Below are 18692 nucleotides of genomic sequence, written 5' to 3'. Positions count from 1 at the left end.
AAAATTATACTTTACTTTAATATATTATTTTGACTCTTAAATTATTGTTAAAAATTGCTGATTAATATCATTTATCATCCACTCATAACCACGGAAGAATAATGCAAGCAACATAGTCAAAGGAACTAAAGCAACATTACATGGTCCATATATGGCGGAAGTTAAACCTTAGAAGGAGGGTAACCGTTTTCCTGGTCACAACTCATGACTACCGCGTTTCATATCTTTCATCTATAAAAAGCAGAAAACGATTAAACTTAACGTCATTCTCTCACTGATTCAATTTAATGTGAGTTTTGCTCATAAAATAAAGACAGCACAGACAGACTCATAGGATTCTTGACATGGCTCAAACAAGAAACAAGGTAACCATTACGGAGAAACTTTTAGCGACAAAGTCATCCTCGTATTCTACCAATCTTTGGGACTGTGGCAGCACGCTCTACGATTCATTTGAGCTCAACTCCTTCAATCGTCAACTCCACTCCGCCATAGCTAAATCCCCTGTAACTAGAACCCTTTCCATGCCTCACTTACCGGAGCGTTCACTTCACGCGCTTCCGGTTCAGCCTCCTCCACCTTCCATCGCCATGCCACGGAAGTTCTTCAACTTCTCTCGCTCCTTTCAAAAACTCATTCGCTCCGTTTTCAAGTCCAACAATAAAACCACCACCACCACCAGTTTCAGTTTCCATGTGCCAGAGAAATACTCCAAAGAGCGCTTCTACGTGGTTTATGATAAGTCTGGACCCGTTCTCTCCACCATCCCCGAAGTTCCAGAGTTTGAGATCGGTGCACCCTCGCCGGAGATCTCTTCCCTCGTCAGAAGGTCATCTTCGGAAAGGTTAATTACCACAAATCGCTTTGTTTTAGATCTTATTTAATTTTTTTATTTGGCTAGGAATTTGATTATTTTCAGAATTGATTCAACCGAATGTCAATGTCACTGGTTAAGCTGTTTTTGTTAATTATCCTTAATATGGCGTCGTATTATACTTGTTTTAATGTTAATTAACCTTAATATGGCGTTGTATTGTACTTGTTTTAATGTTAATTAACCTTAATATGGCGTTGTATTGTACTTGTTTTAATGTTAATTAACCTTAATATGGCGTCGTATTGTACTTGTTTTAATGTATCAATGTGGAATTTTCTGTTGCAACGTTGGCGAGCAAATTTTTGTTTGAATTAGGATGTTTGATGTTTTGTTTGTATTTAATGTTTCAACTCTGAACCATTGACGGCCTATAGATAAATTAACGATATTTTGTAAAAGGATAATTATGCTCCACCTTCATTTTTATAACAAATTCATTGTTACAAGAGAGATAAAAAAATTGACATATAATATATGTTGTTTTCTATTTAAGTTTGAACTTTTATTTTAATTTATATTTCATTAAATGTATTGTACAATAATTAGAGAATAATATCAAATATGTAAGTTTTTTCCATAAAAAAAAAGACGAGACAAAATTTAACTGTATTTTTAAAAGTTTACACTCGTATGTTATTATAAAATAGATAGATGTACCTTAAACATACAATAAATAATGTCATGTTAGCATCAATTTTTTTACAAAGGGTCCACAAAGTTAGATAGCAAAGGACAACTCGAGGTCGACATTCAACGAATATTATTGTTATAATATGTGTCTTAAATATGTCACAGTCGTGGAGCTTTGGATTTTCAAAGAGAAACTCTATGCTGCGATGTATTAAAATTCGTAGAAATGGTAAAATAATAAATCAATTTTTTATTTATTTTTCTTGGGTGTGAATAGGACAACAGATGAATAAATTATGGAAATTTGAAAACAAGAAAGACTCTTCTATTGATTGCTCAACACGGCTCTGCTATGGGATAGTCATTATTGCTATGGAATCAGAAAACATAAATGTTATAAGAATATTTTTATTTTTCTAATAAGGTTAAGAATAAATTACTTTTTACAATAATCTACGTTATTTTTTTGTTTTTAAATTAAATGACTAAATACTTTTAATTTTCACTATATTTTTTAATTTACTTTGTATAATGTTTGTACACAATTTAAAAAATGTGAGAAAACGAGAAAGTAAGATATGTAAAAATATTAGTTAATATTACATATATTTTGAATTAATTAAGTGGGACAGGGATGGCCATGATAGAGTGCTTGGGTAACACATGGTGATTATTGAGAGTAGGTTCGTTATAAATTGAGTTGCAGTGACTACCTGGCAACATTCATGTGGGACCAGCTGCAAAAAATATTTTATATAAAACTAATTCATTTTTTTATTATATATGTAAGTTATATTGTTAACATTTAATTACTTCTTATCATTTTTATAATTTTTCTTGTATATATTAATTTAATTAATTTATATATTTTATTAACTCTAACTTATAATATAAGACAAATATTTTAAAAATGCGACACACATAGACAATAATAACTGTATCTATTAAAACATAACAATTACAAAGAAAAAAAAAATGAAAATAAGGAATATGGAAAAAAAAAATTATTTTGATTAATTTCCATTATTTGGTTTACTCAAACCAAAATGATTAAATAACGTTCAGGTTTTTGAAAATGTAAAACATTTTCACGTTAATTTTTTAAACATGAAGTTTTTAAAAGTTTTATGAAATAGGTGTATATTATAAAAGAAAAAGTTTGTGAATGTGATTAAATATTATTTTAATTTAAAACGTGAAAAATGTCATTATTTAAATCTTGTTTTAAAAATAAACTCATCAATATAAATATATATACATGCATCATATGGACTATTTTTTTTATAATTTTTTTCTTACTTATACAACCATTTATTTGGTTGGTTTGCATTGTTTGTCTCGTCTCTTTAGACTTGAATGAGCTCACATGATTCATGTTGTGTTAGAGGAACATGCTTTAACTTCTTTTGCTTCATTATTTTCTTTATTATATTATACAGAGTATTTTCCTTTCATCCCTTCACAGTATACAATAAAAAACAACAATAGTATCTTGTTTTAAATATATATTTAAGCTAAGTTTAATAACTTTTTGTCTCATTATCATGATTATTTTTTCTTAATTTTGTTTTACTACTTAAACATTTTCAGTGTGCTCAATCCTTTTTGTTTACCAAATTAAGTATCGGTCATTTCTAACATATTGATATATCATACCATTACAGCAATTATACTAACATTCCTTATTCATGTCAAGTCAATTAGTCAACTTTAATTAAGGACATCTTATTTATTACTCGTGTCGCATATCACCATACTAACATTATCATTGAATTCCACAAAATAAATTATATTTACTTCTATTTAATTGACTGCCTTGGTACATATTACGTTGATACTACGAATCATAAATAAATAAATAAAAAATAGAGAAATTTCAAACAACAATTATAGTAGAAGATTGTTTTTTACTTTTCTTTAAAATATGTAAAGATGACACTGAAAGATAACAAGATTATAAATAAAAAATAGTATTTAGCCTACACTTTGTTAGTCTCTGCGTACAAGAACGAGTGAAAACTAAATAAAATAAAAATGGATTAAAAATGTTTTCTTTTCTTCTTAATTTTAAGTGAAAATAAAACTAATTTCCTTTCAAATTTTAGATTAATTTAATCTCTCATTTTTATAATTAAGTAAAGGTAGACTTAAAATCAATTTCTTAACCTAATATTAAAGATTAAAGTTTATCGTAACAATAGTTGTGTGACTATATTAATTCAGTCGTTATCAAGTTACTATCAGAATACATATTAGTATTTAGTCTCACATTCGATATTATATTAAAAGTTTCATATCAATTAAAAATAAGATAAATTTATAATATACAAGTGAACAGAAATATCACTTTACACTTATTTTGTGAGATTGAATCAAATTTAAAATCAACTCCATAACATCTCTTTTTAATTAAATTTTATTAAATTTATTTGAATTTTCAAACTATTTCTCAACTAACATAAAAAAAAGGTGAAATAAGATAAAAAAAATTAAATGTTATGATGCAAAATAAACTTAATAAAATATAATTTTTATTTAAAACTAAGAAAAAAAATTTAAATCTATTAAAAATTAAAACATGTGAGATTACAACCTTAATGGGGGAAAAGAAATACTCGGTATTATACTTCATTTACTTCTAAAACCCCAGAAACAGGTTTTTAGGTTTGGGCAGTTTCAGATCACCTTTCTTCAGTGAAAGAAACATGGCGAAGGAAATTTTGACTCTTGATAATGCGACCACCTGCACATCTTGGAACCTTTCCGGTACCAGACTCGCTGCTGCTTCCGCTGATGGCACACTTTCAATCTTCGATTCCCGCGATCCATCTTCTTCTTCCTCCCTCCGCTCTACTTTCAAATCTAGGGTTCGTCTTCTATTTTCTTTCCTATTTTTCCTTTTACTCTTATTCAATCTGTATTTCGGACTAGATTAAGTTTTACTAAAACGCTAATGAATTAATAAATCGTGAGTTTTATGAGTATATGTTGTTATATATTATTGTTATTTACAAACAGACTTTGTAGGATAATTGTTCACTTTAACATGGTCATTCCTCATTGTTCTCTCTGTGGTTTCTAAAGGTTCTCGAAGGAAAGATCGTGAAGATTGTTTGGGTTCCGCCAGAGTACGGTGATGCAGTCGCGTGTATTTCCGCCCATGGAATTGTGTCATTGTGGGAGGAGGTTGCAGAAGGTATCATTGATTGGTTTTTTGTTAGAGTTGAATCAATGTGCTTCTCATGGCAAGCATTCAATGGCTTAAGCTTTGGAACCAAGTTGAGCACTAACTATTAAATTTCTTGTTGGAAAATAGGATCTGGTTGGAATTTTTTACGGCATGCTGTGTTTATTGTCTAGTGGGTAGTTTTGCATATTCCTTACGACTTAGTTTTAAATCCAGATTTTTAGTTTTCGTCAACAGGTTTTTTTCATTCAATGTGTTACTTTGTGGAATCTTGTTCGGTTAATTTTGAAATTCTGAAAGTCGATATGTAGATTCGCAGTCTCTTCAGTGGAAGATGTGCAAAAGCTTTGGAGACAGTTCAAGCAAAGTCCTTGATGTTCAATTCGGGATCTCTTCGACTAGTTTGAAAATGGTTAGTTATATGGCTAGTACAATGTCATTGATATTTATTTTGGAACTATGCTTTTATCTATTTCTGCTGACTACATTGTGCGTACATTATTATTTAACATAAAATCCCTTACGCATGTCATAGCTAGTTTAGTAATTATTTTTTCATTGATTAATTATTATTATTCTATTAACATTTTAGGTTGCAGCATATTCAGATGGCAATATAAGAGTTTTTGAGCTCTTGAACCCCTTAGAACTGAGAAACTGGCAGCTTCAGGTGAAACTAAATATTCAAATATAATTATACCTTTCCTCACAGTAACAAAATGAGGTACTAAATATTCTTTTTCTTATTTTCGTCTCACATTTTAGGCTGAATTTCAAAATGTTATCGAGTCGGTGTCTGCATTTGGAAAGGCTTCGTGCCTCTCTGCATCCATATCTTGGAATCTACAAAAGGGTGGAAGCCAGGAATCAAGCTTCCTTGTAGGTTTTAATTCAAATACATCAGAGCTTAATTCTTCCAAGGTAACTCTAGTCTAGAATTCCGCCCTGTTATTTTATTGATTTCAGTTCTGTTATCTATATTTTTTCATGGTATGATTATTGCACTCTAGAATTTTCGTCTCCACTTTTCTGAACTGTGGATAACCTTGCAATAGATGCAAACTGTGAGCCTGTGACAATGGGCAAGAGTTCAGTATTGCAGCAGAAGCACATTCCACATCTTTCTTCTATTAGGTTTTGGGGGAGGATTATGTCTTTGACTTGAGATGTTTATTTTCCTCAGGTATGGGAATTTGATCAGGCTCATCAAAGATGGCTTCCGGTAGCAGAATTGGCACTGCCTGAAGACAAGGGTGATCAGGTTTATGCTGTTGCATGGGCACCAAATATTGGCAGGTAATATGTGCAAAAGTTTAGAAAAATGTTAGTTACATTTATTGGCTGGGACTTCTTCGTACAACCTGATTGACAACAACTGTTTGGATAGGTTGATAGTCATGATCTCGTGTAGTCAACTAACACGAGGATGTTTGTTATTCTACTAGGCTCGGGCTGTGCTTGTTTCTATCTACCACCTTTGTCTTTGGGTTGTCAAAGAAATGTGAAAGATCCTTTTCTGTTATATAATTATTTGCATATATCAGTAATTGGTATGATTCTTATGTAGACCGTATGAGATCATAGCGGTTGCAACTCACAAAGGACTTGCAATATGGCATCTTGGATTGAACCCTGACCATGATGGAAGACTCCCGGTAGAGCGAGTTGCACTACTGTCAGGTCACCAGGGCATGGTATATGAATGACTTTAAATTTGTCTTTATTTTATATGTCCCCTTCTACTCTTCAATTTGTATTTAAGAGATGATGTGGATGTTGAACATAGCTTCTGATGGGTTTATACGACAATCTGTTGCTTACTGTCATATGTTACTTAGGTGTGGCAAATGGAATGGGATATGAGTGGAATGACGTTGGCTACTACAGGGCAAGATGGAATGGTCCGATTATGGCAGTCTAATCTCAATGGCGTTTGGCATCAGCAAGCTGCATTTGAACCCACTTCGTAGCCACTAGAGCAGTTAAACGCATCCGTTTTACGTGAAAATGAATCTCAAATTTTTGTTCTGTAGAGAAGATTAAAATGCCCAGTCTACTTTTGAACGGCGATCGATAATTTAAACCGCATTCAGTTTGTGAAGTAGCAGGTGACATGGGTTCCCATTTTTTGTTTTTGTTTTTGGCACACCCAGAAGTAACTATTAAATATTTCTGTTGTAATTTAGGTGGACGACATTTATCCTGTTAGATGAAAGATCTTTCAACTAATTATCATGCTTTTTGTACAAATCACATTATTATTGCTTTCTAGTAGCTACAGATAAAATTTTCCTTAATGCAGTGGTGTAAAAACACTTGTTAATTGTTGATCAAAAGGATCTATCGATTTCTTTTTATCGTCCCTTTAGATCGAATGCAACAGAATGTGAAAACATTCTTTATAAAATTTAGACAAAGTAAAGGGCTGTGGAATTTAAGCTCCGTCTTTGGTCACCGGATGTTCAGAAAGCTCAACCCAAGAGAGATGTTACTCCAATTGCAGTCATTTGGGCCTCACATTACCCAGGCCTACACCCATCGTTTTTTTGGGCCCATAAACACAAAGTTCCTGCGACTCAATCATGGGAAAGCTTGACTACAGAAACATGTGTGGAAGAATATCTGAAATGTCAATTATTACTTGGCTGCTTCCTCTGTGAACCTGTTGTTACTTAAATTATTTGTCTTTTAAGGTAAATAAGACACATGTTTTATGAAAACAAATTCATTATATTAATTCATGATATAATCATTTTTGTTTACTAAAATTAATAATTTATTTATTTACTGTGAGTATTATTATTAAAGATATATTCTAAATTTGAGACACATTTTTAAAATGACAAAGTAAATTAGAGAAGGAAAGTACCTTCTTAACCCTCAACGGTAAGCCTTGGATTTGTCTGGGTCATCGCCGATTCTGTAACATGCATTATAGCGAATAATGCGACTGTCCGTGAGTTAGTCTACTGGGTGTTTCAGAATTCAGACGATGTTAGCTGAAGTCAGCTTAAAATGAATTTTTGAGTCCTAAAAAAGTTTTTTTTGAAGAAATTCGTCATCACTAACTCGTTAATAATTTAATAGAAAATCACCAATTCACTTTGAAAACAATCTTTTGATAGAGAAGGTTGGTCCCAACATTTTCGGCAGTCCCTTTCACACTAGAAGGTCGCTTCTTTGAACATTAACATGAACAAAAAAACACCGGCGTTTATTAGTGCTGTCTGGATTCTAATGCATCATCGTACTGTCGTTTTTTCGTTTCTTCAAATGCTAACAATAATTTCGACAAACACTATGAAATTAATTTTCTCAAGTGCACTTAGGATGAAAACCCCCAGGCATTGAAGGGCAATTTGCACCAATTCCCACTGCATCGAGTGAGAAATTGAAGTCAAAATTTGGAGAATTGATGGTTGATGCATCAGCTAAAACGATCCCGGCAGCATCAGAATCAGGGCACGGCTTGTCAAAGACCCTGTCGAGTTCATCATGTAAATGGAAAGACGGAGACACAAGATAATTTGATTCAGGTGTGTTCGGAGAGAAGAAGGATGTTTGGGAAACGGTGCTGCAAAAGGGATCATTCTCCAGTACGAAGGAAGGAAGAAACGTGTGGTGGTTATCTTGTGGCATGCATCCAAACGAAGGGAATGGATGTGGCGTCATGTTATCCGTTTCCACAGTCAACGTGTTTGTGTAGTTTGTAACTCTTTCTCGCGATGACTGTGCATGATGAACGTCACTGTCACAACCTTGCGATTTCTCTTCTGTGTCTGCTAACTTTAATGACAGAACGGCATCGTTTCCCTGAGAACAGACGTGGCTTCCTCGGTAACTTATGTCAAAGACATTGGGGTCTTCTTCTGATCTCTGCACTTGCTTGGTGGCGAAGCAGCCCTTAGATTTTTGGAATGTGCACCTGTAGTAGCTTCTGCAAATGTAACAATCCGTTGTTAATTGTTTGATCAGTGACCAATGAATTTCTTAGAGACAAATTTAAAAAAATTTCACCTGGGATATTTTGCATTGAGGATGTTTTTCTGTCCATATTTTCTCCAGCTGTAATCATCTTGCAGAGGTTCTTCAACCCCATTCTGGATCTTCACTCTAACCTGTTCCGTCCATTTGGGCATCTTCTTTCTGCAGCGAAATTCCCACCAGTGTTAGAACAAATAGAAATAACAAACCTACGTTAGAAGGGATTGTCTTGTGCTGCTAAAATTTGTACCTTTTCTTTGAATTTTGTTTAAGTTGTTGATGATCCTTGAGGGCACCTTCGTAGTGATCTTTGGGAGGAAACTGTGGTGAGGAAGTTTGAGTTGGTTGATGCATGGTTTCTGAATTTGAAAATGGTGCATTTTGTTTCAGAATAAGCAAAGCCTTGTCGTAAGAAGACAATATACTCTGCAGTAGTGAGTCCCTAGCGTGAATCGAAGAGGGTATATTGAAGTTTTCCTTCAACTTTATTGCTATCTGCAACCCCTGAATTAGCTCACTCACGAGAGCTTTCTGCTCCCAACTCTTTTCACTTTCCATTTTACTCTATCTAACTATTGAAATGGCAACTAAGTTTTGAACTTTAAACTGATTTGTTGGGACAGAGAATTGAAATGGCAAAAGCTTAGTGAGAGGAGGGTTTATGGTGAATGATGAAGCAAAGGAATGGGTGCTATTTAATTGTTAAATGTAAGTAATGTATGAAAATCAGTCAAAGTTTGACTGAGAAAATGAGTTTGAGTTGAGATATTTTGTTAGTGAACAATAGAATGCTGACCAAGTCCAGTACACGTCATAACAAGTTTCTGATTATGATGATAAACCATTGGTTCCTAATTTACCATTTGTTTAAAATGTTTTCGGATAGAAGATTCTTTGAGGATACATATAAGGGATGAGAAAAATTTAAGGTAAATAATTAATACATGTGAATATTTATTTAATAATAAATATTTTAACACTTATTTAAAAATAAGTTATATATATATATATATATATATCAATTATTTAAAAAAAATTAAAACTTAATTTGTCTTGATTAAAAATTAAATTAAATTTGTATTTTATTAAATTGAATTTATATTTTATTTTTTATAAATACTCATAAATATTTTTTAAAAGATAACCTACTATTAATAAAATGAATAATAAATAAATTTTTTTATTTCAGATTGAATAACTAATAAATACTATTGATACGACCTGATCCTTACCTATACCCAAACATTAATTCAATCTGATAGTGACCAAATGAAAAAGGAAAGAAACGGAATAAATTCACATCCTTTTGCTGTAGAACTTGTGGAAGGATTAAGAATTATAGTGTGAAAAAGAGAATTAATATTGAAACGATAAAGACGCCTATGTGCATGCACTTTATACTCCGCGCAAGTTTTGACTAAAAAAATACTTTTATTTCATTTTTTATCCCTTTCACTTCTAGAAGAACACATTATATTCCTTATTGGTCTATTATTTGTTTTAAGTTTAGATAATTATGTAGGAAATACTATAAGTTATAAAAAATTATATTGTTACGGAATAATTAATAGAAAAAACTGAAAATACTAAAAAAAAAACATGTTAAAATGATAGAAAATTACAACAAAGAGAATTGAGGAGTAAAGTATATTTATTAGTAATAATTTTCACTACTCGTTTGGAATTGTTACTAAAACTAATCATCAATTCTGATATTATTGATAAATTTTTTAAGAGAAAAATTTATTGAAGTTTCAACCATATTAATGAAACTCAAACCAAACAAAATAAGAGATCATAAGAAGAGATAGGATTTGCTGCCTCTAATCGGTTTTTTTACCTATACGAATAAATGGATTTTTCTATGCACAGTGAGATGTAATTATGATTTGATGAAAATAGTTAGTGCGTATAAGATTTGTAAACATGTGAGTTGCTTTTTGAAAGCATTGGACAAATTTTAGCCATGTGAAAATTACCAGACACAAACAAGACAAAGTTCAATGTAACCCTCCAAAAAGCAAACCAAGTTAATTCTTTTGTGGATGACACATCAACCATTTACAGAAAACAAGATTTCTGATATTTGCTATCTTGCTAAGCCATCCAAATTCTTCTCTTGTGATTCCTTTTACTTCACATGTTTTTGAATTTAAGAACTCCATGTTGACCAATCTATTCATGGACATTAATGTTTTTTTCTTTTGAAGACAACCTTTGAAACATTGTCTCTTTAGTGCAATTTTCCTTTAATACTTTTGTCAACTTTCCACACTAATTTCAATCTCTGATTTGTCTAATCTGAGTGTTTATTTTGGTTTTCCCAATCCCATTTATAGTCAAATATTTTATTCAACTTGTAATTCTTTTCTTAAGGTAAGGTAAACATCCTTGATGTGCATCTTGTTTTATTGAATATTTTCATAATTTAGCGATCATTTGGTTTTAATAATTTTTATTAATATTATTGTATTCATCTTCGTATTTGTTTTAAATCATGTACTTTATTCTAGTTTGATGGTGATAAAATTCTTACATACTTCATTTTTTATCTATTGTTATCGAAATCTCATTTATACGAACTTCTTTAATCTTGATTCAGAGTTGATCGAAATCTTATTTATCAATATAAAGTCCTTCAATCTTATGCAATAAAACTTGTTTATAATCCTATCTATGGTGCAAAGATAAGTTAGAATCCTACATATAGTTAGAAGGTTTAAGAAATTTAAATCAAACTTAAGGATAACACTTTATTATATACTAATAATATAATTTATATTAAAATATATTATAAGTTTATTTTAAAATTTTAAAATTTTTTTATTTTTTTCAAAGACCTAAACAATTAATACTAAAAGACATTTTTTTGAGACATTATTTTATTTTGTTGTAGGAGACCTAAAACAAATTAGTACTAAAAAACTTTTGACACATTTTTTTAGGCCTAAAACCATATCATTGCATCTTCCAAAACCATATCACAGATAAAGGACAACTATCTTTTCTTTCATTGCTCTTTTGCTTAAGAAAAGATAGAATACAGTTTTAGTTTTTTTGTATTTTTGTTTCCTCATTCAAACAATTTTTTACTTTTGTGAAATATTCTCACTTAAGATAGACCATAATGACATTTTATTATCTAATTGAATCTGGTTTAAACAACAATATAATAATGTAATGTTATGATTAATTGTTATGTTACATATAAATGTAGATAAATATTAGAATGATTATGAGTAAAATACATATATAATACATGAATATTCTGTCAAGCTTGCCAAAATTCAGGTGAATTCTTGTTTGAATGTATTTATCATTTATAAACAGTTATGGAATGAAGGAAAAGTTTATTGCAATCATAAAACAGAATGAATATGCATGCCTTGAAGTTATCCTTTGAAGTTTGCAAATTTAAGTTGTTCATAACAAGTCACATGATATTTCTTTTGAAAGACATTCTTTCATGAGTATCCTTTTGCCATTTAGATTTATATGTTGATGTATGATTATTAGAATGAATGATAATTTGTAAATTTTAAATTATTTATGATTATACATATGCCTCCTTTATGATTTAAATAATGTATGTTATTATATTGATCTTAAAGTATCATTTAATTATAATTTGTAGGAAAACTTGTTACAGTTGTATTTCACAGATGAATAAATGTCTTTGCAAGTTTAGAAGATGACCTCAAAGTAACATAATAAATTTTATTGTCATTTTGAGCGAAAGTATAAAATTTATATGTAATTTTTATTAAAACTAAATATATTAATAAAGGAGATTAATAAAGAAAAATCATCTAATTAACTACTTTTTTTCCTGTATACCAGTTCTTATTATTATTTTTATTTAAATTACTAGTTTTAAAAATTCAAATAACTACCCATAATAAAAAAATAATCTATATAATAAAAAATTATTTAGAATAAAATTATACAATTATTTATTTTTAAAGTTAATTTTAAAAAAATATTTTTATAAATTAATATCGTTTTTTATATTGGTGTTCTGAAGTGAATGTCATTTTGTGCTTATTCTTCTATTTTTATTTCGAAATATCATGTTTCTTTAACAACAACAAAATACTATAATCTTTTCGTTAAGTCTTTCTTATTCGGCAGTGTGTACAATGTTTACTTTAAAACTTTATTTAACGATTCTAATCTGGTAATCAAATTATATAGTTTTTTTTTCTATTCTAAAATGTTTTTGGAACATTCTTAATAAAATACTTTACATTTATTTTTATTTTGTGTGTAAAGGATTTATATAGTGTGTGAGAGAAATTACGGATGATACTGATTAGGAGATATTCAAATAAAAAAATCACAAGTTGAAATCATAAATCACTTAAATTAAATTAAAGTAGTCTAATACACACTTTTTTTTATACAAACTTTTTCATAGCTTCTATGACACTGACGGAAGTTTACGATTCAAGCAGAAGGAATACAATGGGCGACACAAAAATTTCAGAACAAAATTTATTCGGTTAAATATATTTTTAAGATCTTATCAAACTTCAGATTTTTATTTTATTTTATAGTCCCTTGGACTTTGATTATATTTTTAGTCTTTTATTAGGTTTTTCATCATCAATATCAGTCCTTGAAAGAGATAAAAAAATAAACAAAAAATATTGTAACCCTTAGAAACTGATATTGATAACAAAAAATAAATAAAAGTCTAAAAATACAGAAAATATTATCTGAAATCTATAGACGTGTAAAATATTATTTAACCGAAATTTATATATTTATGAGAATTATGCCCAGAAAGATAGAAAAGAAAAAATCAAGAGTCTTTGGCTTTACTTTGATTTTTTGTAACAGAGAAAGTGTGAGTGTGTCTCATAATCCAGAATCTCTCTATCTCTTCTGCTTTACGACCCGGAATGCGACCCGCTATCAAATTCCACCTATTCAATTGCAAATTCAAATTAACATTCATGTATTTTCAATATTTTCACTTAAAAGGAAAAGTATGCAACTTATAAATATTAAATCAGATAATGTTCAAACGAATTGTTTGACATTAATAATGGCCCATGACTATTACCCATTTAAATTCTTTATTATGAAACACGATAAAATTAATAAAAAAAAGTGCAAAGATTATGCATTTTAAAAAGCTCGTGTTCAACCGGAAAATGTGTGGATGAAGAACCTACAAGAGGATAACATCTGTCTAAATATTAATAAATTATTCGAAAAAAAATTGTTTTTGATAAATCTAACTTAATTTTGCCAATATTTAAAATTTATGAAGTTCACTAGTTTTTGTTTTTTTTGCAATATTTTCAATAAGATAAAAAGGTACAAATAGATGACATGGAAGATAAACAAACTTAAAGAAATGAGGCAAAGAAAACACCATAGGACATAACAAATAACAAAAACTACAAAGAATACGAATTCTTTAAAAGTCAAAAGAATAAGCAAATAAAGAACAAATAATACCTAATTTCAAGAGGCAAAGCTCGGAAGCCAAACGAAAATTTAAGTACTTATATCATTGTAGATATCTATTTTTAAAAGTGATTTTGAAATAATAAAACAATATTAACAAATACGACTTGTTTCTAAGGTAATTTTCAACGAAAAGGATTAAAGAAAAAGACAAGGAATAGAAGGGGAAACAATATGGTCGGTATCGTGCTTAAATTAAGAAAACACAGAATCAAAATCATAAAATGTAAAATAACTTAATTATCTAATATTTATTTATTCACGATATTTGTTATTCTACTTACAATATATAAAAAAAAATCTCTTTTCTCTGTTTTTCCTTCCACTTTCATTATTAACATCTTGATGGGTAGAGATAAAGAAAAATACAGCGACGAACTGATAAAATAAAAATTAAACTTCTCTGATTAAGGAAATAAAGAAAATGAAGATAAAAAATATTCACCATGAGAAGAGTTATAATCTGTTTTGTAATTAACTATTGGTGTGTAAGCAATGATGATGCCTTTAGCCAAATAACTCATCACTACCAAATAGTCAATGTCTGCCATGAATGGCCAAACTTAATGGATGAACATTCTATTTTTATAACCATTCATTCCTCTGACCTTTTTAAGTCAACTTATACCATCATCTACGGTTAAAATTCTATCTAGGTGCATGCTACAGATCGAATCCTGGTTAAACTACAAAGTTCTGGAAACTTCAGATGCACAGAATTAACGCAGAAACCCAAATCCTCGTTAAAGTGCAATGGAGTTTTCTGATTGTTTAAGAAAGAAAAATGCACTACAACATAAAACATGGAAGCTTACTTGTCTCCGACCAGCTTGTACATCCTATGAATCAGATCCTCTTCTTGCTCGCTCATGTGTATCACTTCCCACTCGTTGCTGCTCACTTCTGCATCGTATTAACCTTTATCAGAATTTCCGAACGAAACGCAAACACTAACTATTTACAGCATAAATTAATTCATGAAGAGAAGAACCTTCTGATGTTGTAGTTGCGGTGGTTGACATCTTCGCCTTCTCACCTTGTTACCGCTGACACGAACACGAACACGGAGAGAGGAAGAAGAACGCAGAGACTAATGCTCAGAGGAATTGAATAATTTTGTTCTTAAACTGGTCGAATATGAGAGAACTTATAGGTACCATACAATTGTACGCTGCTTCTATATAATAATTATAAAAATATTTTAATAATATATATATATATATAAGTAAACTAATGAGGCAATGGAGTTGGGAGATAAAAGGTGATGTTATAAAATGTATTAGTATTGGTACAAATACAAATGAGTAATATTTTATTGTATTCATTAATTAGCTCTGTCTCTGGTTGTGGGTCAGTCAAACTAATGTTAATTTATAAAACCTTCTAGAGGATATACACAGAGTGTATTTTTATATTACAGTTAGATAGAACGTATTGTTTAATATTTCACGATTTCCTGCAACAGTAGACAGTCCATTTTTTCAGATTTTCAACGAAGGTGTCAGATCCACGTAAAGTAAAAATATACAGATACCTCACAACACAGTGCACGTGTGAACATAAAGCAGAACAAATTTTGGGTGACTTTATCTTTTTTTTTCTTCCGATTGAAAATATTAATTTAGTTATTTTATGTGTGAAACCATATCTAACATTTGGCATGGTCGTACCAGACTACAGGCGTTATGATTGATTTACCTCGATAAAGGGAAAAAAGACCGCAAAGAATTTCACTGACAACGAACGAACTTTCCATGGTTCGTGTCCAATGTTTGTAGGAGGAGATTGGATAATTTGTTGATGTTTTTTGTTTTGTAATTTTGATGGCAGAGGTTGAAAAGGTCGAACAGAGTGAGGTAAAAAAATGACCGCTTGGTGGATACATCACATGCTGGGAACGGCTGGTACAAAACTATCCCTCTCCCTTTATAAAATGGTGAGTTTGACTAGTAGATATCTGTATTTGTGATCAATAAATTGGAGGATAGCATTATTGATGCATGAATAATCGAAATTTTTTATTTTCATAAATAAATTATTTTTTAAATATGGACAACTCTCGTCAACAACAATAAAACGATGATGATAGGGTGTTTTGTTATATTTCAATCAGAAATAATATATATATATATAGATAGATAAATGTAAATTTAATTTTTAAACTGATTCTATTATTAGATTGTACAAGATTTAAAGTCTTTTTTAATAAATATTATATTTATTTTGTCTTTTCTTTAATTTCAGTGGTTTTTTTTTCTCTCGCTACATGTTTATTAATGTCTTGACTATAAAGGTTAAATAATGTTGGCTTTTACTTTTTGTTTATAGTTATTGAAAGTCTCACGTCAATTATTGATAAAGTCAATTTATAATATATAAATAGGTGCAAACCTTATTTTACAAGTCGTTTATTGAATATGTTGTTCTATCCTATTATATTGTTATCTATATTTGTTGTTTATTGAATATGTTAACTATATTTGTTGTTTATTGAATATGTTGTTCTATCCTATTACATTGTTATCGGACAATCTATTAATACTTAAGTTCATTTTTAAAGGATAGTGCTTGCAAAAATTTTCATTATAATACTTACATATAAACGAATTATAAAAGTTATATTTGAATGAATGGTATATTAGGATAGTGGTCATTTTAAAGAAATTCAAACCCTTTTATTTACCATGAACCTTGAATGCAATTTTTTTGTAAGAATAAATATATTTTAACAGAATTTTTTTATAATATTTTAACACAACGCATGCAATATTTTTTTCATTAATTATTTATTTATTTATTTATTATTATGTTTACTCATTCTAAACTCAATGAAAAATGTCATATATTTTATATTAAAATATTGTTAAAAAATCTCTATTAAAATATCATTATCCTTTTTTATAATATTATTTTCAGATACAGTGAACTACATAAACTTATTTGTTGATAAGTATTTTGAAACTATGTAAATTACAAATTAAAAATTACAAAAGAAGAACATCTATATTTTGAAGAAGGTTTTTTTATTCACTTTGCAAGCATTTCATTAAAGTCGTTCTTTGTCAAGAATATTGAAATTATGTATTTTGTACCGATATCCTAAAAATTATATAAAAAAATAAATCACTCTAAATAAACAATTAATTATGTACCTCATGAATTACAAATTGCTTACAAAATAAGTCAGCTTCATTTATCTTGCGCATATGTATTTTGTTGACATAATTTTTAGCGACATATGTAAAAATATACTCTTTTAGTATTGTCTGCAGAAGCAACATTTTAAATGTAAAACGACTAGAAAGTAAATTAGAAAAAGAAAACAATTATATATACAAATTATAAACAATGAGAAGAACAAGTTATTTTGAAACCAAGTTGTTTCATCTATTTTACATGTAGTCTTTTAGAATTGGTTAATGTGTAATTTTTTCAATGTAGAAATGTAATTTAATATATCCATTTTCATGAAATTCATAAAAAAAATATAAAAATTGTACCTATAGAAATTACAAGCTAAGTAAGTGGTTACCAAAAAGGCATATAAATTAATTAAATATAAAAGTATACGATGCTCCTTGAACTCACATACTATAGCAATTGGATGTTGTATTTTACATTCCATTAGATTCAAACACCACTTTGTAGCTCAGTTCTTAGCTCTTGCAATATTATAGAATAATTAAAAAAAAGTCAAATTATTTAAAAAAAACACTGTAATAGAAGAAGGTATAATTAATTGAAGAATGTATATTTGAAAGTTCAAATTTTGTTAAAGAAATTGATTTGAAATCTGGAGAATCGAAGAAGTATATTATTATAAAAAAGTGAGTCATTGTCGGTGACGTGGTATAGAAAGAGATGCATCCAATTAGGCTGAATGGTTGATTAACTGATTCTAGAAACTTGATTTAATATGGAATCTGATAAAAATAATGTTATGTTGTTGGTCCTTTCTTGTGTTCATAGATTCTAGAAACGCATGCTTAGACTAGACTTATCAGACCAAGCTTTTCTTTACTCAATATATCACATCATTGAGGTCACTTCACCATAAATAAATAAATAATTTATACCAATCTTAAATTCTAATATTTATCATAACTTATGTGCACAGAACAATTCTAACTGTGCAAGATATACCATAGCAACAGTAAAATCTCACTCCTTTCTTGAAACGGATAATGAAATTTTACGAATATTTTAATAATATTACGTGATTGATTCAAAATTACTTCATAACCAATAATAATAATCATAAACGTTAATATAGACTAATCATAAAATAACACATAAATAATATTAAAATATTATAAAAAGTATCGTTATCTTTTTAAAATTCATCAATCAAATACAAATAAATACATATTTAATATATTTCTTTAACAAACACATTATTTTCTATTGTTGTAAATAAAACTAGAAAAAAAATAACAATAATTAATTCTGTTATGCCCATAAACATTATACTTAACCTAATAAGTTATATTTAGTATGTCTTTAAAACAATGTAAAATGTATATAACATTAGGTATA

At 29.2% G+C, this 18692-nt stretch overlaps 4 protein-coding genes across 5 annotated transcripts; 2 read left to right on the top strand and 2 right to left on the bottom strand.

Annotated features, from left to right (window-relative positions):
* The first annotated feature begins 136 nt into the window (after positions 1 to 136).
* LOC148191892 (uncharacterized) lies at positions 137 to 1188 on the top strand. The gene has a single exon (XM_088101013.1). It carries the CDS (start codon positions 345 to 347, stop codon positions 882 to 884), a length of 540 nt encoding a protein of 179 aa, XP_087957139.1. The 5' UTR covers positions 137 to 344; the 3' UTR covers positions 885 to 1188.
* A 2955-nt stretch (positions 1189 to 4143) lies between these two features.
* Positions 4144 to 7051, top strand: LOC124844838 (protein SEH1). The gene is made up of 8 exons (XM_047321851.2): positions 4144 to 4374; positions 4592 to 4703; positions 5006 to 5106; positions 5287 to 5364; positions 5460 to 5615; positions 5878 to 5990; positions 6262 to 6388; positions 6533 to 7051. Exons 1-8 carry the CDS (start codon positions 4213 to 4215, stop codon positions 6662 to 6664), a joined length of 981 nt encoding a protein of 326 aa, XP_047177807.1. The 5' UTR covers positions 4144 to 4212; the 3' UTR covers positions 6665 to 7051.
* A 722-nt stretch (positions 7052 to 7773) lies between these two features.
* LOC148191891 (putative WRKY transcription factor 53) lies at positions 7774 to 9342 on the bottom strand. The gene is made up of 3 exons (XM_088100648.1): positions 8929 to 9342; positions 8712 to 8840; positions 7774 to 8631 (listed from the first exon to the last, which is right to left on the bottom strand). Exons 1-3 carry the CDS (start codon positions 9234 to 9236, stop codon positions 8010 to 8012), a joined length of 1059 nt encoding a protein of 352 aa, XP_087956774.1. The 5' UTR covers positions 9237 to 9342; the 3' UTR covers positions 7774 to 8009.
* Positions 9343 to 13435: 4093 nt separating this feature from the next.
* LOC124844831 (MYB-like transcription factor ETC3) lies at positions 13436 to 15308 on the bottom strand. Of its 2 annotated transcripts, none has more exons than XM_047321843.2 (3): positions 15148 to 15308; positions 14972 to 15059; positions 13436 to 13606 (listed from the first exon to the last, which is right to left on the bottom strand). In XM_047321843.2, the coding sequence occupies exons 1-3, from the start codon at positions 15176 to 15178 to the stop codon at positions 13483 to 13485; spliced, it is 243 nt and encodes an 80-aa protein (XP_047177799.2). In that variant the 5' UTR covers positions 15179 to 15308; the 3' UTR covers positions 13436 to 13482. The 2 variants fall into 2 exon arrangements, with proteins under 2 accessions (XP_047177799.2, XP_087956775.1); XM_088100649.1 differs by having other exon boundaries at positions 14972 to 15056; positions 15148 to 15278.
* Positions 15309 to 18692: the final 3384 nt, after the last annotated feature.

This window comes from Vigna umbellata, chromosome 10, assembly GCF_029865625.1.
Source record: "Vigna umbellata cultivar VRB3 chromosome 10, Vumbellata_1.0, whole genome shotgun sequence".
Classification (NCBI taxonomy): Eukaryota; Viridiplantae; Streptophyta; class Magnoliopsida; order Fabales; family Fabaceae; genus Vigna; species Vigna umbellata.
This window is presented reverse-complemented; position numbering and strand designations above follow the sequence as displayed.